Source organism: Crocodylus porosus, unplaced genomic scaffold, assembly GCF_001723895.1.
Source record: "Crocodylus porosus isolate Cpor-Errol unplaced genomic scaffold, CroPor_comp1, whole genome shotgun sequence".
Lineage (NCBI taxonomy): Eukaryota > Metazoa > Chordata > Crocodylia > Crocodylidae > Crocodylus > Crocodylus porosus.
The window spans coordinates 85701091-85727005 of NW_017728886.1; the positions used below are offsets into that span (position 1 = coordinate 85701091).

The following is a 25915-nucleotide window of genomic DNA, read 5'->3' on the forward strand; positions in this document are numbered from 1 at the left end:
CTAAGCAGTTAAACTTGGAAATTTCTTCCTTACATGAATATGCTATGCAGAAATCATAAAAAGCAAGTACTTTTTCTGTACTTAGAAATGTTTTGGATCAAGTTTTGTTGGTACTACTCTTGGTAGGTGAAGTCCATGAAATTCTTAGGAGATTATAAAAACACTTCTCGAGCTGAGCTTTGCCCTTGCCATCTGCAAATATAAAATACAATAGAAATCTGTTAAGCTCATAACCTCAAAGTACAGAAAAAATATTCTTACACACACACACATGCACGCACACACACACTGCGCTTCCATTAACAGATTTTTTTTCTCTTTTTTTTTATATTGGCCTCTGCTTTGCTCCAGATAGGTTTATTGAAATAGGGTGAGATTTTGGTCAGCCAAAAAAAATCATAAATGCAAAGTAAGTGTGGATCATCTTTTAAAAATAACTATATTGAATGTAGCACTACCTTTCCTTCTTCTGTTGCTTTGAGAATCACAGGTTTGAAAAAAATTAGTTATGTTTTGTTTTGAGACTTGCCTAAAAAGAAGGGAAATGAAAGAAGTTTAGTAGACAATAATAGGCCGTGTATTGGCTAGAGAGATTCTTTCCTTTAAGCTATCTGGTCAGAAAAGTCTGCATACCTCAGTAATATTTTTGGCTATGTGGAATATTGAAACTGGGAGTTTGCTATTTTATCCCGTTGTTGTGCAGTTGGAAAGAATTGGGGGACAATAGAGATGCTTCTGATATAAGCGAAGAAGAAATTTCCTTGATTTCTTGGTTTGTTATATATATTTATTCAGAAAGTAAAGCAAACTTTATCTGAAATAAGAAGGATTTGCATAATTAATATGAGAATCTGGAACATGGTTTAGAAATTATGGATAAAACATGGCTGTATGGGGAAGCTCTGGTATCTCAGCTCCTGAAGACAAAAATGTCATCTCCCCTTTCCCCTGCCCCGCACCCCACCATTGTAAAAATGGTTATTAGAGAGAATATTCAGGTAGAGAGGAAATAGGAAAATATGGAAAATGCTTTAAGACTTTGGAAAACATTTTAAAAATGGATGCAGGAATTCTGAAATGTCTGAGTGCAGATCCTCAGAACGCTTTTAAAAATATTTACCTGATGTCTTGGGAATTGTTGAAAGCAATTTTTCTGTGTGAGAAAAGGTTTATTTTTTACCCTATAAATTGAGAGTGGAACCATGTGTAGATATGAATGAGTATAGAATTATCAATGAGTCTGGAGAGTCTTCCAGCTGCTTTCTATATTACTTCTAATTCAGAATGGATCTCAAGAATGTCTCCCTTGTAACCTTTCCCCTGTCTAATGATAGAGATTGGGTTTTGAAACTAACATATACGTGTAGACATACATAATCTTATGGTAATAAAGATGTTATAATTGCAGATGTACCCAAACTGAAGATGAAGTTGTAAGGAAATGATTTTAGACATTAAAACTGGTTTCTCTGAGACTGAATGGGGAATTGATGTGTATAGTATGTGGAGATATGTCATACAGATTTTGTTCATGCTACATTGTTAAGTATGGCCCCTCAAACTTAAGCCTGTTACTGGTGCTCAATTCTTCATTGCACATTGCGCCTCTCAGAGGAGTGTAATTTTAGTAGCAAAGTAAGCATTCTTGTGGCTGGTTGACTTTTTTTTAAGTAGCTTTTATAGTTTGCCATGTTAAAAATTGGTAGACTATTTAAGTATTTAAGAGTTAGGTAAAGGAATGTAATCCTTCCTATGGACATAATAATAATAGGATTCATGTTCAGTGGTTGCTTTACTGACAAGCCTCTCCCTCCAATATTCACCAATAGTATTTCCCCACAGTAGGCAGTGGTAATCAAGCCATTCCAGCTCCCATTCTTCTGTACTCTAAATACCCTGGGAAATCGGTTATCCTTGCCATATGTTTAACAGGTTTAGGATACTTAGAAGCACAAGGACTAAACAGACTCTGAACTGGAGGATTCCTTACATAGAAAGCCATGCCAACAGCTCCTTCTCATTTATATGCAGCAAACACAAGTACATAAGGTGATCGTTTGTGCAGAAATATAGCACAAGAGAAGAGACAAAGTGGACATCGACAGGCATCTAAGATATAACTATGTCCCCATATTTTGTTTACCGATATAAATGGTTGTCACTCCTATTTATGGATGCAAATATTTACCAACTGTTCATCTGCTTCCTACCACTGTTACATATTAGCCCTTATCCAAGCCAGAAGCTCTCTGGGCACTGATTTCTGGTTGTAGCCGTGTTGGTGTAAGGACATAGGCAGGCAAGGTTCTTTGGGTAGATATCTTTTATTAGACCAACTGAGTAGTTGGAAGAAAGTTATTTGCAAGTTTTCAGGTACAAGTACCCTTCTTCAGGCATAGGGAGACTTTGCTGTTCTGAGATCTCCAGGTAATGAAAGAAGCTAAAAGTGTGACAGGAGGTCAGTGAGAATGTAAATAGGTAGAAATTAGGAAAACAATGAGTAGAGAAGTGGGGAGGGGGAATGAGGGAAAAAATGGGTGAAGGAAAGCCCAAAGGGTGTCTCAAAGTAAATGGCTAGAAATTAGGAAAACAAAGGGTAGAGAGGGAAGAGAGGGGGAAAAATGTAAATAGTAAGTTCAGGATGGTACCTGGTGGATCAGATGTCAGGCAGGTTGTAATGTGTCATAAAACCAATGTCTATATTGAGTCCATGATTTTTTGTATCCAGTAGATTTATGAAGTGAAGTTTGTAGGCTCAAAATACCCTGCTTAATGGGTATTTTGCATTGGTTTTTCACCAGTCCCAAGGGACGGCCCTGCTCAATACGGTATGGGACGACCAGGGTGAGGGAGAATTGTTACCCTTCATCAATGTAGCCCATGTGAAGGAACACCTTGAGAGGCTGGACACCTTCAAGGCAGCTGGCCCAGGCAGTTTACACCCCAAGGTACTTAAGGAGCTGGCAGGCATCATAGCTCAGCCACTGGCACGGATCTTCAAGAACTTGTGGCTCTTAGGTGAAGTGCCCGAAGATTGGAAGAAGACCAGTGTGGTGCCTATCTTCAAGAAAGGGGGAAAAGTAGATCCGGGGAACTACAGGCCTATCAGCCTGACCTCTATCCCTGGGAAGATCTGGAAAAAAGTATCAAAGAGACCATTCTTGATAAACTGGCTGATGGCAACATCCTGAGGGATAGCCAGCACAGGTTTGTTGTGGGTAGGTCTTGCCTGACCAGTCTCCTCTCCTTCTATGACCAGGTGACATATCACCTGGACAAGGGAGAAGAGATTGACTTCTTATATCCTGATTTTAAAAAAGCCTTTGATCTGGTGTCCCATGATCATCTCATGGAAAAATTGGCCAACTGCGGCCTCAACTACATCACAGTCTGATGGCTCAGGAATTGGCTCCAAGGTTGGAGCCAGAGAGTGGTAGTTGCCAGAAGTAAATCATCATGGTGCACCGTGACCAGTGGGGTCCCCGAAGGCTCCATCCTTGGGCCTATACTCTTTAACATCTTTATTAAAGACGTGGACATTGGTATCAGAAATGAACTGGCCAAATTTGCCAATGACACCAAACTTTGGGGTAAAGCGTTCACACCTGAGGACAAGATGGTGATCCAGGCTGACCTAGACAGGCTCAGAAAATGGACGGACAAAAACCTGATGATGTTCAACACCGAAAAATGCAAGGTACTTCACCTTGGGCGGGGGTGGGGGACACGCAGCACGCTTATAGGCTCAGCAGAGCTAAGCTTGCTAACACCACAGCCAAAAGGGACTTGGGGGTCATGATTGACCACAAGATGAATATGAGCCACAGTACGATGTCACAGCTGGTAAAAAAAAGCAAAACTCTGACTTGCATCCATAGATGCTTCTCAGGCAAATCCCAGGATGTCATCCTCCCACAGTACTTGGCCTTGGTGAGGCCACAGCTGGTGTACTGCATCCAATTCTGGGCTCCACAATTTAAAAAGGATGTGGAGAAGCTTGAGAGAGTCCAGAGGAGAGCCATGTGCATGATCAGAGGGCAGGAAAACAGGCCTTATGATGAGAGGCTGAGCCATGAGACTCTTCAGCCTGGAAGAGCTCAGGGGGGACAGGCCTATAAGTACATCAGGATCTGGGGGAACACATGTTCACCAGAGTGCCTCAAGGGATGACAAGGTCAAACAGTCACAAACTCGTCCAAGACTGTTTCAGGCTGGACTTAAGGAAGAACTTCTTTACTGTCCGAGCCCCTGAGGCCTGAAACAGACTGCCTTCAGAGGTGGTGCAAGGACCTACTTTGGATTCCTTTGAGAGACATTTGGATGTTTATCTTGCAGGGATCCTTTGACCCCAGCTGACTTCCTGCCCCTGGGGAAGGGGGCTGGATTCGATGATCTTCCGAGGTCCCTTCTAGCCCTAATGTCTATGAAATCTACAAAAGGTGTTTTGTAAGTTCCCTTTGAGGATTAGAACTGAAAGGTCAGAGAGGGAGTGATCGTCTTGTGAGAAGTGTGCACCCACAGGTCATTGGATATTTTTTGCTTTGATGGATTTTTGGTGTGCGTTCATTCTGGTACACAGTTGTTGTTTGGTTTCTCCTAAGTACTTTCCATCAGGGCATTTGGTGCACTGGATGAGATATATTACATTTCTGGAGGTGCAGGTGTAAGATCCAGGAATTATGATGGTTCTGTTGTGGGGTGTGGTTATTTTGGGAGTGGTGGAGATGTGTTGGCACGTTTTGCCTTTCTTGTCCTGGCACAGTCTGGATCCAGCTATTTGCTAATTTCCAGCTATTTACTTTGAGTCTCCCGTGCTTACTTTTGGCTTTCCTACACCTATTTTTTCCCCTGGATTCAGACCATGCCAAGACAAGAAATGCAAAATGTGCCAACACATCTCCACCATACCCACAATAACCACATCTGCCCAAAGAACCTTGCCTGCCTCTGGGCACTGAAGAATTTACTCACTTAATCATTCCACTATACCAGTCTTGTAAGACATGATAAAGACTTTGCTGATTATCAGCATATTGAATATGCCTAACTTACCTTTTCTCATTTTCCTTGAGAATGCAGGTGTCACTCGAGCTGTGTAAAAGTGGACTGATTGCAGCATCAATCTTCCTTAAAGGACAATGATGTATGTGGCAGTGATGGCAGCAAAGAAACTTTTTTTCTTAACTGCCATTTCATCTACCAAGTGTCATCTGGCAGAACTGTTCTGACTGGTGAATGGCCTGATTAATCCAGCTTGTTTCTGCCTAGAACCTGATTCTGCTTCAGTCTGCTGTAATGACTTGGGCACCTACTTTGCAGACAAAATCACGCACATCTGCACAGTTTGGGAACACTTACTTATGCTGCAGAGTCAGAGTTTGGGGTTGAGGAAGTCTGGGTTTTGTCCTGTTTATATGGATTATTTTAAATTGCTCTTATCCACTGATGTGGAGGATGTACTTGGAGGGATGAGGGCAGCCACCTGTGAACTGGGCCAAAGCTTGTTCTTGCTTGTAGAAGCCACCTGAAGGATACTTCTGGTAGGGCGTGTCAACATCTCCCTTTGGGAGGGCATGGTACTTGACAGTCTTAAGTCGGTAATTGTCTGGCCCCTGCTCAAGCATCACTTGATGCTGACTCTCTATCCTGTTATCATCCTGTCTCCAACCTCCCCTTTTTGGGGAAGGTTGTTAAATGGTAGTTGCCTGGTATACTTTAGGCATATCTAGATAACATCTTAGGTCCTTGTCAGTCTGGCTTTCATCCTGCTTTGTAGCCTTAGTGGATGATCTTCTCCTTGATAGAAACAGGGGAAATTGTGCCCTGATGATCTTACTCAAGCTTTCAGCAACCTTTGATGTGGTTGACCATGAGTTGCTAATGAAGCATTTACATGACCAGGCATTCACAGGACAGCTCTAATTTGGTTCCACACTTTCACAGCAGGGAGGTACCAGGGGGTGATGATGGGCAAGTGCCTTTTATTCTTTCAGGACCTTTCCTATGGGGTACCCCAGAGATCTATTTTCTCACTCCTGTTGAATGTGTATATAAGGCTGCTGGACAAGATGGCGCAGAGATTTGGAGTCTTCTGGTGACACCCAGGTCTACCTCTCCTTTTCTTCTGACTCTGGCCTTGCAGTCTCAGTTCATTCCCAGTGCTTGGCTGCAGTTAGGGACTTGGCTGCAGGTGAACCCATGGAACCTGAATCCAGACAAGACAGAAATGATGGTGGAAGGCAGATCACGTGACTTAGGGGAAGTGGGACACCTATCACTGGGGTTCAGCCTCTCCTTATCACTCAGTCTTGTGGTGTTCCTGGATCCTCTGCTGCACTTGGATCTTCAGGTAGCAGCTGTAGCCAGGAGCATCTTTTTCCAGCTCTTGTAGGAAGGCTGTGACCCTTTCATCTTGTGACTCTGATATGGCCACCATTATCCATGCCATTATCCATGCCTTTGTAACCTTAAGGCTAAATTAATACAATGCATCCTATTTAGGACTGCCCTTAAAAACCGTCCAGAAGCTGCAGTTAGTGCAGAACATGATGGTCTGCCTTCTGACAGGGATATGTCACCAGAAGCATATAACTCCAGTGCTCCAGAGTCTGATGGACTACCAGTGGTTTTACAAACACAATTCAAGGTGCTAGTTTTGATCTATAAGACCCTTAAATGGTCTGGGCCCTACAAATGTAACAGACTGCCTTTTCACTTATGCCCCATCACGATCCCTATGGTCAGGTAAGAGCCACCTCCTACAAGTACTGTCAGCGCACCAAGTCTGCCTGGTAAAAATATGGGAGGTCGTTCTCCGCAGTTGCTCCTCGGCTCTGGCACTCGTTCCCTCTTCAGGCTTCCTAGGGCCCAAGCCTGGACATCTTTTGGAAGCTGTTTAAGACCTTTGTATTTGGACAGGCATTCACCAAACAAAACAAGAATGAGTTGCTGTTTAGGAGGTTTCTACTTTGATATTCTAGTTTGTAGCAGGATCTGGCCCCCAGGGTTGGCTGTGGTGCTCCTTGGTGGCCATGTGACTGCTGTCTCCACTCTTGCTTCTTGGGGTATACTTTCTTTTTACCTTCCTGCCACACCTTGATGCAACTTACAGGGTTTCAGGAGGCTGTCCACAGGGTCCCCGGCTAAGCCCAGTCCACCTCAGCCTTGCCCCTTGAGCACTAAGTTGTAGTCCTTCTGGCCCTAATAGTGCCTCAGGGCACTAGTCACTGTATCAGCTGTGTTCATGGCCTCCATTCTCCCCTGTAGCCATGTCCGTGCCCGTGCCTCACAGATGTTACTTTAAGTTCTTCCTCTGGCCCTGGCTATCTGAATTCCTGACTGCAGGCCCTCTGTATCCTTGACTGCAGGCCAGGCTGCTTCCTCTGTACCAGCCCTCAGCCCTCTGGATCCAGGCCAGGCTGCTTCCACTGGACTTAGCTTTTCCCTGGACTCACATGGCTGAGGGCTGGTACAGTGGAGGCAGCCTGTCCCAGTGTCCCACCCCTCTGTGGCTGTTGTCCTCCCCTACAGCCACCACCAAGTCCTACAGTTTCAAATTTAATCCTAGTATAAATACCAGGAAACTGCTGTTCTGAACCTAAAAAGTAAAATCCACGTCACTCTGGATCTTTGCCATAAGCCCCTCAGTTCTCTCCTTCTAGCTATGGGATAGCTCAGGTGCCTGCCAATCCATCTCCTGCAGCCATCTCCTCCAGGAGGTCCTCTCCTTGCAGACTCCAGGGCCAGATTGCCTGCTTGGTCTGTGGCATTGGTCTTACGTGCCCCAGAGCCCCATCCCTTCTTGTCAGGTGGCTCTGCAGCAACATACTGGGGTTTCTGCTTTGGATTGGTGGCCAGCTTGCCCTCCTTTGCTGAAGTTTCACCCAGTTTCTTGCATCCTTTACTCCTGCGCTACATTGAGGTCTCCCCTGGGTTGCTTCCTTTAGCACAGCTAGCTCCAGGGTAGTCACTGCCTGGTAGCATCTACCCCTGTTGTCACTGGCCTGCTTGCTTCCTAGCAGCTAGCCTTTGCCCAGCTGCCAGACCCACACAGCAAGCTTAGCCTTCTGTGGCATCCCCTTTGAGTCCCTGCTACATTGTTCCATTTTAAATTGCTTTAGTCCTCTTGTCACTTATTATTTTAAATTTTTTCTGTTTTCTTATAAATTGCCCTGAGCCATTGTTGGGAAGGGTGGCATATAAACTGAGTGAATAAATAAACAAATAAATAAATAAATGTACCCTCCCAAGATTCCCCAAAACACATTGCACAGGAAAGATTACTTATTTGACAGCCGTGACGTCCCTATGAAACACTCCTTGGGGAGAAAGAACAGTTTTCTACAAGTTGTTATCTATATCCTCTCAGATTGGACAGTCACCTATTCACACGAGGTTGAGGTGATACAGTTCTCAGTGCATAACGGATCCTGTTTATTATAGTGTTGTATTTATCACATAAATCACCTCCATGATTCTATGTATGCATATGTAATGTAACAATGAAAGAGGATATAGGTCTTGGCATTGGTTTTGTGTTGTATATGGAAACAAGAGAGCCTGTATCTTAAATCTTTTTTCTGAACAAAAACACTATTTTTTTCCTAGTGTGTCCATTGCCTTATTAGGATCTAAGATGGAGTAAGCAGACTCTTCTCATTTTCAGCTACTTCCTGGTAAAATATGGGCTGAAAAACTAGTCATCTGCAGAGAGGCTTATGTATAGATTTTTTGTCTTAAAGAGGCTGCAGCTAGAACTGTTATGAAAATTCTGACATGATGGCAACCCTAAAACTTTAGTGATGAGGGGGTAAGGCATTAAAATGAATGTCCTGTTCTTAAGAGTTGCCTGCTGAGCTATCAGAGCTTCTCAGATTCCCTTTGCCATTGTCCAGTTTTTAACTTTTGCTTAGTGAACCTTTTCCAAAGGGAACATGTAATTATTTGAGCTGGACCTAATGCCCCATTTTTTTGCTGTAGGCTAGCAACTATATCATGGGTCTACTGTATGCAATATGCAACATGAACAGTGCCACTTTATTAAGGTAAAGGAACTATGTGACCATGTTGATATCATATAATACATATCTACAATGCTGCTGCTTTCCTGTAACTAATTTTAGAGCGTATTTTGGCAGCTCTCACTTTTTAGGATTAATTTCACACTACCTTTTATGACTTGGACTTTTTTCCTTAGTGCAGCTAAGCAGGCCTCTGCTTCACTATTTGGCTTTAGTTGATACAGTGTTTGGACTCGAGAGGGACCCTTTAAGTTCCCTTTTTACTTGAAAACCTTAAATCCTAAAATGTAAAACAAAAAAGCTATCAACACATTTTGTTTGAAATACTTCATATATATGACTTCCTCAAAGTCTCTGTCTTTGTTTCTGGGCACGTGGGAATCTGGAGGGAACACACACATCTCTAGTGCCAGTGTTACACTTTAAAAATAGGCTTCCTTAAACAAATGCTAACAGCTGGTTGGCTTTGTTTCTAGGATGAAGATGCATAGCATAGTATTTTTGCCTTTTTAAGAGATTGCTGAGCTTTAATAAATTGACATACCTTTGCTTTACATAGTAAATTATTTTTTATATTAGTTGTGTATGACTTTCACATAAGTGTCATACAGTAGTCTACAAAATCAAGACTTAATAGTATGCACACTTCAGGGATTGGAAGCCTATGGCCCCTGGGTCAAATCTGGCCTGCCAGGCAACGTTATACAGTCTGCAAACCTCATCTTTTCACTGAACTCTGTTAATTCAGCCCATCACTCCTAAAAGTTTGCCAACCCTTGTCCTCCTTAATAGTGGTGATGTTTCCATTTTATACATGAGTAAATAAAGGTAAAAGAAGTTAAGGGCGGTGCTTTGTGTTGATATAAATGGTAGCTACAAATGATCAGAACTTCTGCAAACCAAGCTTTGAATAAGCAGTGCATAGAGTTACTGACAGAGAGGAGACCTGGGAAGTTCTGGTTAAGTGCCCAATTTTAAGCTACCAGGTACTACTGATTTTTAAAATAAAACTCATTTAGTGTGGGCAGCATGGAAGAATCTATTCCTGGTATATAGAAAACAAAATGGGAAGCTATATTGCTAGTTCATAATGACTAGTAGATGTTTCAGTATTTTATATAAAAAACTGACAATTTGGGTACATCCCTTAATAACTCCCCCTTAAGTCAAAGAATGTTTTTTCTTGCACTTCTGCAAGGTAATGCTATGTGTTTATGTATGGGAAGTCGGTAATAATATCTATATTAATGTAACACATCTAAAATAAATAAAATAACATTTAGTACTCTCCAATGCTTCCGGTTTTGTTTTTTTCTTTACTTAAGAACTGACAAGGATAAAATATCATACCAGCTTACAGGAAATTAAGGTACCATTTCAAGCAAGCACAAAATGAATTTTCTTTTCAAGATCTGTGTGGTCCCGTGTCTGCCATTTATGTTAAAATGGTATCAACCAGTCACATGCCAGAACATCTACATTATTGTTGAAGTAACTGGTACAAACTATGCACACATACCCCCCCTAACAAAATAATAAGGCAGTAATTATTTTCATGTAGAAATAACTGAAAATAACAGCTTTAACTGAAATAACTAAAAATAACTGTCTTAAGAGAGAGAAAATATGTTCAGTACTTATGATGAGTCCTTCAGGGCTGCTGGTCATACAGGGATTAGCATCATGTGTGGTATAAACCTGAATGTTTACAGTTTGTCAGGGACTATTGTGTTACATTATATGATGGGGCTCAACCTGGGGAATGCCTTATCATAGAATATGCATTAAATAGAAACCTCTTTACACTGATTGTAATAGATTAATCCTACTACCATATGGATTTTAAATGACCTTGAATGCACAAAAGACAAATTCAGACAAATGATAACTCATTTAATACTCTCTGTGGTTTGTGTTTATGGAAGACAAGAGTTCATCAGGATTTTCTAAAGAAAAATGAAAGTGTGCCAAATGCAATTTTAGTGTTGTGTGCGCGAGTATGGTAAAATTATACCTAACAGAAGTTTGTAATTCTTGCAGGTAATAGCTTTAGCAGATGCTGCACAGGAAAACCAAGCCAATTTGTTCCAGGCATTCATAAAGTTGAAGAGTGCCACCCATCTGGTGATTATGTTGATTAGTCTGTGGCAGAAACTCAGCCCTGACCAAGTTGCTATTTTGGAAGCTACATTTTTGCCATTAATGCAAGATACTCAAGAACTGGTAAGGATCTGTAAATTTACTTAACTTGCACATTTGGAAGAGTATTAATTCTTTAAACTAACATGGTTTTTCCCATGTATTCTATAAAAAAGCCATTTTAAGGGGTTATATTTCACTCAGTGCCAGTGGAGACAGCATTGAGACTGGCAGCTGCAGGACAAGCAAAGTTGTAGTACCCTTTCTTTACCTTCTAACCATGTCCGCTGGAGCTCAGGGGCTCTGGGTTCTGCAGCATGCCATGCTACCCTACTTCTGGTAGCCTTGTGGTCCAAATGAAGTGACTCTCTGGGCTAGATCTAGCCATGGGGTTTTTCTTTTGGTATTAGTAGGTTATTGTGTGGCTTGTTGAAAGATGCAAACTTGTTTCTTGGCTGAAATGTCCTTGCTGGGTAAAACCAATTTTCAGGCTGGTGAAGTAGATGTCACAGGTATTCTCCTCAGAGCCAGTGCTGTTGTATCTGTGGGCCTGACTGGATGTGTCTGGTATAGTTGCTGGTTTTGTGGATGTAACTGGTGGTTCATGGGTTTTCTGTATATAGTGGTTTGTAGGGTGCCACCCCAAATATGGATCATTATAGCTAGAAAGTTGATGTTAGTGTAAGAATATTCCAGACATAATTTGATAGAAGGGTGGCAATGGGTTATCTGTGATAGAAGTCCATAAGCAAGCCTAGGTGTTTGGTCCAGATGATGAAAATATCATCTACGTAGCTCAGGTATAATGCATGTTTGATGGCACGGTTTCCTACAGATTTTTCTTCAAGCTGGGTCAGAAGAGGTTGGCACATCAGGAGGCCATCTTCATGCCACAGTCATGGTCATTGTTTGGATGAAGTGACAGCTGTTGAAAGTAAAGTTGTTGTGGGTGAGGATGAAATAGATGATTTTGTGCAACGTGTTGATGTTGTAAATCTGGGTCTAAACTGTGTTCTTGTAGGTGTTTCAGGCAGATAAGTACTAGGCCTGTGCAAATCTTTAGTCTGTGATTCAACTTAGTGGAGATTCAGCATGATTCGGTGGCCAAATATCTGAATCGAGTCAGGAGACCCTTTATTCTCTCCAAATTGAATTAGAACCCTCCAAATCAATTCGGAGAGATTTAACGATTCAGACATAGACACAGCTTTAAATGTTTTTTCTACATATCTCAAGGTACCAGGCTCATGAATGCTGCACTGTTGGGGTGGATAGAGCATCCCACAGGAGCTCAGGGGGCTCCCTAGTGTGCTTGGCAGCAGACTCAGAAGCATATAATAATTTGTCGCTGGAGTTGTACTAGTATTTTAATGAAGCAGATAGGAAATCTAGGTCAGGAACCAAAGGAAAGTGCTTAGAAACAAGTGTTTACAATAAGAGGGGGAATATTCCTATATCTCAAATGATTGCTTGAAGATAATGTTGGCTTGCATTTCTTTTAAAAAGATTCCAAGCTATCTGACCTTTAAAACATATTGCAGGACATATATGTTCATAAAGTCTTATATTAAATCTGCGTCAAACTATTGCAGTATATACGGAATCCTTGTTTTGAGCTGCTTCATGAATCTCATACTCAGGGCTGGTCCATAAATATATTAGCAAGCTTATGCTAGATTCCAGGAGAACCTAGAGAAGTCCATGATTTCAGTTAGAAAACTAAATAAACTGCTTTTCCATGGCTTTGATCAAAGCCAGGTAAAACAAAACATTTTGTCCAAGATTTGCCTGGGGAGGGGGTGTTCATAGATTTCATAGACATTAGGGGCTGGAAGGGACGTCAAGAGATCATCAGGTCCAGCTCCACCGCCATAGGTGGGAAGTCAGCTGGGATCAAGTAACCCAGCAAGAAATATATCCACCTCTTCTTTGAAGGAGTCCAGAGTAGGTGCTTGCACTGCATCTGGGGTAGTTTGTTCCAGACCCTGGGCACATGCACTGTAACGAACTCTTTTCTTATATCCAGTCTAAATCAGCCTTCCTTCGGTCTTCCTTCAGAGTTTATGGACATTAGACCTTGTGATCCCTTGTGGACCTCTGGTGAACAAGTGTTCTCCCAAGTTCTGATGTACCCCTCTTATGTAATTGTAGGCTGCCACCAAGTCCCCCCTGAGCCTTCTCTTCTCCAGACTGACGAGTCCTAAATCCTTCAGCCTCTCCTCATATGACCTTCCCTCCAGGCCTTGGATCATACGAGTGGCTCTCCTCTGGACTCTCTCAAGCTTCTCCACATCCTTCCTGAAATGGGGGGCCCAATATTGGACATAGTACTCCAGTTGCAGTTTCACCATGGCTGAGTAAAGCAGGAGGGTGACTTCCCTGGTTTTGCTTGAGATGCATCGGTGGATGCACATCAGAGTTTGGTTAGCTTCGCCAGCCACAGCATCATATTGGTGGCTCATACTCATCTTGTGTTCAATCAAGACCCCCAAGTCCCTTTCAGTCATGGTGCTGAGTGTAGCACTGCCGAGCCTGAAAGTATGCTGAGGGTTCTTCCTGCTGAGGTGCAGCACCTTGCCCTTCTCTGGATTGAAGGCTGTCAGGTTTTGGTCAGTTCACCTTAAGAGTGTGTCCAAGTCACCCTTGTGGCAAAGTGGGGTCCCTGACTGGCCACAGAGCTAGTTTCCCCACCTGCCTCTGAGCACGCCGCCCACCTGTATTGCCCGCAACACCTTGTTGGTAATTAATTAGGCTGTTAATTAAGGTGGGAGGCTGCCCATTGTACACCCCAATATTGGGGGGGCTATCCGCAGCTCTGTTCCACCTTTACACTTTGGCCCGAACCTCGTAGATGGCATCTCAGGCAGTTGCCTCAACTGTCTCCTTTACCCATTAGCTGTGGCCCCCAATTATGGGACTTTCGACTTCCATAAGTCCTGGCCCCGTCTCAGGCCAGTCGAGACCATGAGCTTCTTCGGTCATCATGGGCATCCCTTGCAGTGGGCCCCTGGCCCTTTTGACCCTTTCGGTCCTGGCCCCAGCATTGACCAGCAGAGTGCCTCAGTTGGGTTTTTGCCTCCTACCTGCACTTAGGGATTGGGGTCCCCCATTCCTAGCTCGCGTGCTCCTGGAAGCGTGCATGACCCTGCAGGGTCACTCCCCCCAGCAGATTCAGGCACGTCCAGAAGCTTACCTGGCCTACCCTGCTCTGTTGGTATTTGGCGCACCCAAAGGTGAGGGCTGGGGTTAAAGTGCCCCTACTTGCCTTTCACCGAGGTAGTAACTGGCCTGGCATTTCCTGGGGGCTCCTGTGCCACTGAGAACCCCACCAGGCCACCCACTCCTGGCAGGTACAGTTTTAGGTCATGCCCAGGACCAGGAGCATCCAGACCATCCCCTAGAGCTCCTGCCCTTACCTCCAAGATGTTGCATGAAGCCTTGCAACCAGGCAGTGTTACTGCCTGCACTGCCAGCAGCAAACTGCCCTGTTTATATAGGCAGCCTGGGATCTAAAATGGCCGCTGCAATCAAACACCTGCTCACTGCTTGGCTCGGCCCTTGAAGTGGCAGGCACCAACAGTGCCCTGCCACAGCCCTGTATCCCCAGCCTGTCCTGTGGTTTAACCGCTCTCTCCCATAATTTAGTATCATTAGTGAACTTGGCCAGTTCATATCTAACTCCTGAATCCAGATCATTGATGAAGATGTTAAAGAGTAAAGAGATGTTAAGAGTTTTTCTGTTTTTTTTTATTTGGCTCTGAAACTTGAAGTGCAGGGATGTACATATATTTGAAATTCCCAAGTCCCTTAGAAACTAAAACCATTCTGTTTTGTGATGCCTTCTTCTTGGTCCATTAAGTCTCAAATTAGTACCTTGATTTGACACATTTTCTGATGCACCAAAAAAATCCTGCTACATATCTTAAAAGATACCATTTTAATACATTTCTTGATGTCATAGATAGAGGAGTTCAGAATCACCCCTATTAAGACCTCACAGGTAAATATTGGGGGGGGTAGTATGTCCTGCATGGAGGCTGGAATGAAAAAAAACCTAAACCTGAAATAACTAGGAGTGGAAATAGAAAAGAAACCTTTACCAAAATACTGAAATGCATCCCATATTGAAATTATTATGCTACCACAGAAATCTGAATGTAATTTAAAGAGAAGTTTAGTTAGGGAAGGAAAAGCTTTTGACATACCAACAGTACTTAGAGACAGAAGCTCCCAGCTAGTGTTCAGATTTCCCCACAAGCAGTTCAGTGGAACTGTGGTGAAAGAAAGTACACGGAAGAATTTTTATTTATTCTTCAAACAGTCCTGCACAATGGTTTGTTGTATTTTTATTTGGATGGAATGTGTTAGAAGATAGTTTGAATACACTGTGCCTCTCTAGAACATTTTATGCCTCATAAACATTAAACTAAGAAAGTGCTTTTTTAATAAAGGGGAAAATGTTTAGAATGTCGAGTTCCTGTAGAAAGAAATGTTCCTCTAACCATAACATCGACATTATTCTCATACATGCCATTCCATTTAGAACAGATTGCATCTTGTTTTCTAGACCTGGCAATTAGTTCTGTTAGGCAATTAGCAAAGAAAAAGTCATTGTTGCTAAATAGTTTTTCAGACTAGAAAGCAGCTCCTGTTGGTGGAGACTTTTGTCTGTTAAGAGCATGTAAAACATGCTATAAAATGTGGTTTTGCCACCTACAAAGATGTGTCAGAACTGTATGAATATATAGTTCATATATTCAAAACAATGTGTCTGAAAGCAAAGACATGTAAGTATTTTGCAAGGCTGTGTCTTTTACTATTAACTTATAAAAGTGACGAGTAGAAGAATTTTGATTTTATTAACACGAAAAAGACAGGAAAACACCTTTGGGGTTATTCTTCCACTGATTATGTTCTATACAAAACTCATCTATCTGTAGAAGGGAAGGATGGTTTTTCAAAATGCCGTGTTTGTGATAGCGCATATGTTTACAATAGGAAATCCTTTTGGGAAAGGAGGGACTTTATCCAGGCTCATTTAAAAGGTTCAAAGGGTTTGTACAGCACAGGATAGTTTTGATATAATGGTTGAATGGCGTCTGGATTGAGTGATGACTCAGATGTCTGATCGTTATAGTTATTAATGCCCTCTTTGTTTAAAATATTACAAAAGAAAAAATGCCTGTCACTATTAACAGCCTAATTTTATGACTGCTAGATAACCCTTGTAAATATTGCTCTCTCTGGGAACCTAATCAAAGAATAAATATTTTCATCGTTCCCGTGATGTTACCAAATAATGTCAAAATATGGTTTCTATTGCACAAAATGCCCCTTCTCTTTTTTAATCAAATGGTATGATGTTGTATTAAATAATGATCACCAGTTTATTCGTATGAAGGACTTTTTTATTTCCTTTTTGCCATCTCGCTCTCCAACATTTGATATTAGAGCTACTAAATAAATTGCCACAATCAATCTTGACTTAATTTTATACAATAAGTGGAATTGGGGGAAAGGCAAATGCCAAGAAGTGAAAATCTGTTGTTGTTTTAAAAATAAAAAGACTACACAAAACTTGGTGTGGATGCAGTGGGAGTAACACAGTTGGATGTGAAAGTTAGGATAACCTTGTTCAAAATATGGCGGCAAAGGAAACCTTTAAATTCCAAATACTGCATTCTTTCATACAGCACGCCCTAGAATATGACAGATAATGCACCTTGATTTTGAAACGTAATATGAAAATTAAGCAATTGAATAGCAACAGCTAGGGAATCAAGCCTGCTCCATCTGGATTTCACGCAGACTTTTACTTTTGCTCTTGCTCCCTGAGCAGCAGATACTGCTGTTACCCTATTTTCTTACATATAATACGTATTCCAATTTCCTGCAGGTGATTTCTGAAAAAAGGTGCTTGTTGTATGTGATCAAAAAACAGTAATAGTATCTTTGAAGTTAGTCTTACAACAGCAGATGATTTCAGTGGAAGCAAAATTTGAATGTAAATAAGAAGGAATTTTGCAAAGTGGCAGGCTGGCATTTTTACAATGATAACAGAAGCATCTGTAGAACAAAGAACACTTCAGTTTGCAAAGAGGATCACTTACTGACAGAAAGATTTCAAGGTTAAGTAGGCAAGGTTCGTTGGGTAGATGTGATATCTTTTATTAGACTGAGTAGTTGGAACAAAGTTATTTGCAAGCTTTTAGGCACAGTCACCTTTCCAACATGGCTACAACCAAAAACCCAGCAATCAAGGTTAAGTATAAATTTTAAGCAAATTCATTCCAGTAAGTGTAATTCTCTCAGGACTTAACAATGTCCACCATCTGTTAAATTGATCAGCAAACTTTGGGTTTGTTTTTTATAAACCTAGATAATTGAACTTTGCAAAAAGCATTGTTTTCAGAAGCTGTAATTTTTAGAAACTATCGGAAGTTTTAGTCTTGCTGTTTTTAATAATTAGCATATAGTCTCTGGTGAAAATTTGATTTACTTCCACTATGATAAATCTGTCATAGGTCCTTGGGATGGTTCATATGTTCTCACATTCTCCTGTAGCTAGATTCCAGATATTGGTACAATGCTGCCATATTTAGCTTAGTGGAGTGACCTTTGCGCTCTACTTTTTATGTAATTTCTTTCAACTTCATTTCAATCCTAGAGGCAGTGTATGTAAAATACTTATTAATATTATAAATCATATTGCTTTTGTTCATGTACCTATCAGGAATACTATCATTCCTTTTTGTGAATTTTTTTTTTTTTGCAAGGATTTTTCCACTTAAAATTATTTCTAGATAGTAGCAACAGGTGGTGTGGAACTACTGGGATCATGCCCTACTAGTTATACTGCTCTTTCTTTATTTTTTTTAAGCAACTAATACTTTATGATAGGTATTTATTGCTTATTATTGTTGTTATTTTATTTAGTTTTTTAACAGCATCTCTCCAGCACCACAGTGGGAAGTACAGTTGGGCATGGGTGAGTTTAGAGAAGGTTGAGTTGGTGACATCTAACCCTGTTAGTAGAAAATATAGAACTTTGCCAGATTAGGAAAAAGTTTTTTGTTGGTTTGTTTTGGATTTGAATTTGATCATGAGGTTAAAGACCATTTTTTCTGACCCTAGTAAAGAGGGAAGGACTGGCACTCTCTAAAGTTTAATCAAAGAAGAGCTGATGGTTTCTAACATCTAAGAAATCTCCTGTCTGAAAGTATAAATTCACGGGTATTCAATTCTGTATTTTTGCTGCTAAAGAAATTAGTCTGAGTACAGGTTTGGACAGTATGAGGTGCCTAAATGTGAGAAAGGTAGAGCAAAGGGTGCAAGGAGATTTTACTTCCTGTCAATTCATGAAGAGAGAGAAGTTAAGGGCCTTTGACCTGTTTGGGAAGGTAGCATTGCATATGTAGGAGCAGGTCCTCAGATCTAATACATATGTATGGCGGAGCAAAGGATACATGTAACCTGGCTGTAGGAAGAAGGTCTGCTGGAGTTGGCACTTTTGTTGCTTTTTACACATTCTTCAGAGCAGGAAGATACTCAAGATTTTCTGCCAACTTGCTTTCAAGCCAAACAAGGGACAGTGGTAGGTAGTTTAGCAGAGGATAAAGTGGTAGACAGAATTTGATCCCGACTAGACAGATTTCACTAATTGAACTATAGGTATATTTTTAACCAATTTAATTGAATCAGTTTGTGTGGGTAGATTTATTTTTATTTAAGAAGGTTTTATCTTGTTTTAGCTTAATTCTGTAAAAGCAGGTTCCAAACTGGTTAATCAGTCTATATGATTTTGAGAGGGGGAAAAAAAATGAGGGAGCGGTGAGAGGTGCTACATGTTGATATACAGTTTTGGAGAAGGAGCGAAGTCAAATTGCTAGTTACAGTCTCATCACTTACTCTGAGTACTGTTCATTGCTACCAAAATGTTTGTATATTGTTGTCATGATATATAACAGATTAATGCGAAGAGATACAGCAAACAGAAGAGCCTGCTTCCACCATGTTGTACTGTGAATTTTATATGTGTCTGAATTTATGCTGCCTTCATGGATACAGTGGCAAATACATGTTCTTTATAGGGCTGGAATGGAGGGATTAGTGAAATTCTGTGGGGACTTAATAAAAATCTACAATACAGTACATTCCCACCTGTAGCTTCCTGCCCTGAAGGAGTTGCAAACATGCTTCGCTCATTTTGGCTATCCCTGCTATTTCCAAATCTGTTTGTCATTCATCTGCAATTCCTTCTGTCCTTTCATAGAAAAAGATAAACTTTGTTTTAAAAACAAAAAAACAGCCCCTCCATGTTTTTATTTTGTCTTGCTTGATATAAAAAAATTATGGACTATAAATAACTAATACATAGGCACCAAATCTCTTTTCTATGTATTTTAAAACTTCAGAAATTAAAATATTTTGAAACCACAACAGATCAGCATGATTTTAGTCTGAGGCCCAGTTTAATAGTGTAGGCCTTACAATTGGTACGTGTATTAAACCAGCTGGTGCATGCATTAAACTTCTGGTTGAACTGAAGGATATGTTTTAGACATACATGAACTCTTAATGTAAAAACTTCAACTGATAGAGTGCGTCCTACATCTGTTAGATGTTTCCGTAATTAAACTGTACCCCACTGTAAAACATTTCCCTTCTTTCTAGTCTTTTACCTAGATTCAGCTTCCAGTTGTTGGATCTGAAGTCTTTGTTTACTAGATTAAACTATTATCAGAGAATCTTCTCTCAAACTAGATATTTAGATCATTTCACCTCTGAATCTTCTGTTTGCTAAACTAAGTAGATTAAGCTGCTAGCATCTTGTATTGTACCCAAGATGTTTTAGTTTAATAATTAACTGTTGCATACACAATGTATAGTAGCATTTCCTAATGATTTTCAGCCAGACTGCCTAGTGATGTAAGTGCCGCATGACCATAATTACAGCTCTGTTCTTCCAGTCCAAAGCAAATGAACTTAGCACATGATTAATTATGAATGATACATATTTTACAGTTATTGTGTTTATTTTAAAGTAGCCAGAATAATAACTACTAGACCTACATGTCAGAAGTGTGGTCTAGTTTAGCATAGTCTGTTGCTATTCTAAATGAACAATCAGGCCCAGATTAACATTTTTAAAATAGAAATTTCCCTATTTATATGATTAATAATACTTTAAATGTTAAAGGTTACCCTTTACTTTCAGGTTTGTTAGTTTACATTACTGAAGTGACAGTGAAAGTAGTAATTTTTATTTCTGTTCACAGTCATTTTTACTTTCTAGTTGACTTGTTCTAACTTAGTGGTTCAGTGCTCCAATTGCAAATGCTGCAATGGTATATTAATATATACATAATAATAAAAAGCCTTTGGCTTTCTTTGAGGAAAAAGGGGTGGAAATGTTCCCAACAATTTTGTGAGTCTTTGACAAAAGTATCATTGTTAATACTGCATGGTTGAATAGGTAATCTTTCTCAAAGGTATGGGTATAGCGTGATTTGTTTGAATAAGGTTGTAGTTAAATCTCCTCAAATGGAACAGACGACAGCTACATCATACTGGGGACAGATTCTTGATTCTTCAACAAATTCTTTGTGGAAACGCATATTCCAGGCATCCAACTCGCAAGGACAGGGCAGTATGAAGGAGAAGACCAAAGCATTATCTCACCTGTCTTATGGTGAAGGTAAAGTTGCACGTTCTACTTCAGCCATACTAAATCTGTAAAATGTTAAGCTGTGTTAAAGTCAGAACATGCTGTGAGCAGTTGGGCATCAAAAGTCAATACCGTTTCTTACCTGCACAGCTCTGACTTACCACTAGAAGGCTAGTCAGCAGGTGCATAGCTAGGAGTCAGGACATGGGGGGGGCATCTATACATATGAAGGACGTCTGCTGTGATGCATGCTAATTAACATCATCAGAGCAGACTTGATTGCTGGAGCGTGTTAATGTGCTCCAACAGCCTCCATGCCACAACTGTTCAGTGTTCCTGCGCTTCAGAATAGTAATGGATCATTTTAATTAAAACTCATTGAATGAGCTTTAGTTTAAGTGCCCTTGCCGCCATTTTGAAGTGCGGGACACTGAATACATGTGATGCTGCAGGCACTGTAGTTAGAGCCGCTTTAATTAAAGTGACCCCCGCCCTCCACCCTGGGCTCTATCCTACTCTGTCTGGGAGGTGGAAGCGATGTATCCTGCGATGCTGGAGGACTGCAGGTTGTTTGAAATATCTTCATGGAGTAGACTGAAGTACCCTAATGAGAGTTAGGTAGCCCAGCCCAGAGTTAATCCTTACCTAAAGTGGGTTTTAAGACACTTGGTCCCCTGGCAGACATTCCAGTTAAAGGTATGATGAGATCTGATCTGTGATCCCAAGAATCGCACCTCCTGCCATTCTGCATGTGCATGGCAAGAGGTGCAGTTGTGGGACTGGGGATCAGATGCCTATCAGGCCCCGTTGTCAGTGCAGGGGGAACCCAGGATCATAATGCCTAATATGTCTCACTGGGAGCTCCAGTTAACTGATTAGTGCTTTCAGCCTCAGGAGGGCATCAGAGCCGTTGGCTCTGGTGTATCCCTGAGGTGCCAGTCAGCTGGGGCTCCAGTGCAGTCCCAAGGGTGGGAGTGCTGATCAGCTGACTGGACCTCCCAACCTTGATGACACAGCAGAGTGAAGGGCTCCAATGTACTCTGAAGGCTGGGAGCACAGATCATCTGATTGGCCTGGCCACATGTTCCATTTAGAGTGCTATGAGAACTACCCATGAAGTTATTACACATATTTTGTATAATAACTTTGTGTCTTTTTTCCTATTTTATTGCACCATTAATGCATGAACATATGGCCGGGTTACTGAAGGCTTCATGAATTGGTTAATCACGTCTTACATCTGCCAGATGCCTCAGAGGAAACTTAACACGAATTAAGGAGCTTTAAAGTGTGGACACTCATGATTTAAATGCCTTTAGTATGGTCTGAGTGTAATGTCTATATGAATGGCAGGGAGGTTATTGTTTATGAAGATAGCCTCAAGAGCTGCAGTAGGGGTAAAACTTCATTGGACTTAACTCGGCACATAAAACCAGGATAATTGAAGCCGAGCCTGATTTTTCTGCCAGGATTTCTTGACTTTGTAAAATAATTCCTCTTTAGTTCTCCACATGATATAGCCAAGGAACTGTGTGTTCTGTCCATCTGTAGTATGTGCCCAGCTCAGAACAAATGAACAGAGACTGGAAAGCCAATAATATGACATATTTCTGCCATCCTTGCATAAATCTTTCAACTAAATAAAATACTGATGTAGCCAAAATTTAGCCCTGCTATGTAGGAGGCAAATGTAGAAAATGGAACAATGAAAAAGAACCTGTGGCCACTCCCCTATTTCTAGGTGGCCAGAAATGAAGAAAAAGAAATTTGAACATTGCCAAATGCACAAAGGTAAGTTCACTTTCCAGTCTCTACTTTTGCAAATCTCAGCCTGCGCACAGTCTGAAGCAGGAGTGTAAAATTCAGAGACAGTTTGAAATTTTTGCTAAAAGTGACATTCCAGGTGCGTAAGCTTTAGGAATCCAAATATACTAACAGAAGAAAGTAAACTTAGCATCAGATTATGCTTCTTTCTAGCTCAAAGGAAGGAACAGGGATTCCCTGTGACAGTGGAAAATGTCATAACATGGAAATAGGAGCAATCCAGTAAATCCAGATGTCTGACCCAGCAGGGTGCCATGTTTTACAGGTTCCTGAAACAATGAAAATAATGTGATATGCCCCCTTAGTGGTAGTTGCCCAGTAGTAGCAGCCAGATGTAGTAGCAGCCCAGTAAAGGAAATTATCATAATAAAAGAAGGGAAGTTATATTCTAAGGATACCAGTGATTATGAAAATAAAATGTCTCATGGGATGCAGTGAGAAGTCTCAGGAGTATCTCTTCAAAGCATCTGTTTCCTCTATGTTTTTTCCTTCCAAGAGATGTTCTAAAGGTCAAGAACATAATCTCGCTAAGCATTGTTGAATTTGTGGCCTTGTTTGTACCAGTCACATTGCTGGATATATTGAGTTCTACAGCAAAATCCCTAGACATTGATGCATTTTCATGCAGAAAGCTTTGACAGTGACTACAAAAGCCAAACAGAACTTCGCTTTCATCAAACTTACTGTAAAAAGATTTTTTAGGAAAAAAAAGAAAGATGAAATGTTAACTGATTGCTAAAAAGCCAAACAAAACATCTTGCAAGCCAGTTTACCAAGCAATTCAACTCGCACAAAACATACAATAACTCCATTCATTGGTTACTAAAGAGGGACCGATAGTACTAAATAAGCAACTTGTAGATGAGATTAAGAGGAAAAGTCAAACCAAATATGGTCATTTCTCCCATTCCGTTCAACAAATGTCAGTGGGCAAGATGCATGTAAAGAGGATAGACTGTCATGATTCCAGATAAGGATAATTTATCTTATGACATACAATTGGCATTAAAGAAATGTACTTTAATCCCTCACAGTAGATACCTGTAGTCTTTGAAGTTGTCCTTTCCAAGATGTTATTCCTATTTCAGTGCAAGGACCAAGACAATTATCCTCTAGACTGACTTGATGCATCAGATTCCAATTTATCATCCAGACTCCTCCTCTATGAACAAGTTACTATAAAGGAGAGAATGAAAGAATTAGGCCTACTATAGAAATGTTATTAGCAGTCCTTTTCTGCTCCACAAAAGATGGCATACTACCTGTTTTGGTTACCTTTTTATTTTTGGTATGCAAACCACAGTACTAGCCAGGGAAACTCTACCATCACTAAAAACAATTCGCACCTCAGATATTCAGAAGTTCAAGTAGTAAATCTCAACTCCACAGAGACATTATGTGACTCTCATTATTTCACTTTCCTGATATTTCTAGATTTTTAAAAATGTCTGTGCTTTTGTATAGTCCAGAAAGTTATCTAAATCCCTCTGTGAACTGATTACTTCTGAAACTTGCAATGTGGTTCTTAAAGTAATTTTAAAATGTTTGCAATATTCATTTTGTGCCTTGTTGTACCTTTTTATGCCTATCGGGTTAGTATTTTTTCATTAGAACTTTTATCTCATTGACAAAATATCAGTCAAAATACTTTAAAGGCACAGTCTGGAGAAGACTTACTGTATTTGTATAAGAATAAGTTGCTTTTTAAAATGCCTCTTTGTTTCTCAGCCAAATTCTACCCAGCCCTACCTAGAGTACTGCAATGAGAAGTCTCCCCCAGAAAGCAATGTATCCTGAAAGTTAGTTGACCTGGAGGCTAAGTTTTATTTAAACAAAAATGTGCGATGTCATGTATTACATATTTAATATTTTCTTTTTATATTTAGAGGCAACTGGTGATGTAAACACTCTCTCCTTTTCCTCTCACTCAACCCTTATGTAAATAGTCTAACATTATAAGCTCATGTTATACAGTGAAATAAATATTTGTTGGTCTTGACCGATGTGATTGTGAATAAGCTTTTGATACTGATAATCTGTGGGCAGACATTTGTATTTGAAGAGCTTTGACCAATGCCAAAGACGTGACAGATTCCAAGAACCTCCAGTCTTGTCTGCTCATTTTGTTTCAGCAGACTTTCAGGAGACAGCATTTACCTCTCAGACACAAACAAAACAACCTTCTGATTTTATTGTTCCCCTTTCATGTATCCAGTTCATTTCAATGTGGCCGGTTTTTTTGTTCTGTTTTTGTTTTGTTTTGTTTTGTTTTTTACAGAGTAAACCATTAGCTCATTTGTCTTCATTTATAATTTTTGGCTCGTAAAACCTTATTGCTATGATCTCCAAGCTAAATAATGACTTTTCTTGGGTTGATGTTTACATGTTTACTTTCTTGTGCCTAATATTCCAGTTTCACTAAGTTAGGAAAGAAATATTAAAAGATGCCTTTGATCAGTTTGGTATTGAATATGGCAGCATTCAGGTCTACTGGCCTGTCAAGTAGTTTTCCTGTTGTGTTAAACACTACAAACTGCAATGGAGAGCAAATCTGTTTTCATTCATCTAATGGAAAACTTTCCTAACCTGTTCATTTCTGAGAAGGGAAAATAGTAGAAAACAAGCAAATTGAGATCACTCCCATGGTGGTGACTAAGTTACAATATAGCACAAGTAACCAACTAACAGTATTTTAAAATATTTCATAAATAAATTTTGTAATTTATATTTGACCCAACTCCAAATGTGAATACAAATTATTATCCCTTAGCCATTGTCAGTGGTGATGCTTCATTTTTATATATAGTTAAAAAAAAAAGTTAGCCAAAGTTTCCAGTTTCATAGCACAAAAAATAAATATACAATTTCCATCATTATTATTTTGGACTCCATATAAATCTCCTTTACTGCCGCTGAGATTGAGCTAGGGGCCAAGATTTTTGGAATTCTTTCCATGGGTCAGAGGCTACAAATGGAAAGCCTCTGGGCACACCAGTAAGCTATACATAAGGAAAGCTTATTCTCTCTCTCTCTCTCTAGGTACCATATCTAAACAGGATGTTGGTGACCATGGCCTTCCACAGATCTTTCTCTTCGAGACGTATAGACTTTTTAGTGTTGATGCATTCATCCATTTAGATAGACTTTTGACATAAGTCGACCTTTGTCTTCCATGATCCCTCCTTCCTTCAGTCTTTCCAGTTATAACCAGACTTTCAATTTTCTCTTTCTTCATAATGTGTCTGAGAAACTGTCTTTTTCTGAT

The 25915-nt window shown here is 40.5% G+C and overlaps 1 protein-coding gene across 7 annotated transcripts in view; it reads left to right on the forward strand.

The window, feature by feature from the left end:
- Positions 1-25915, forward strand: part of BBS9 (Bardet-Biedl syndrome 9) — a 479447-nt gene that overhangs the window by 239085 nt on the left and 214447 nt on the right. For all 7 annotated transcript variants that reach the window (XR_002101810.1, XM_019538430.1, XM_019538471.1 and 4 more), the window contains one exon: positions 11061-11243. Coding sequence is in view for 6 of the 7 variants with exons in the window: in XM_019538430.1 (XP_019393975.1) it covers positions 11061-11243 (183 nt within the window). In the remaining variant the exon portion in view is untranslated. The remainder of the gene's footprint in view (positions 1-11060; positions 11244-25915) is intronic.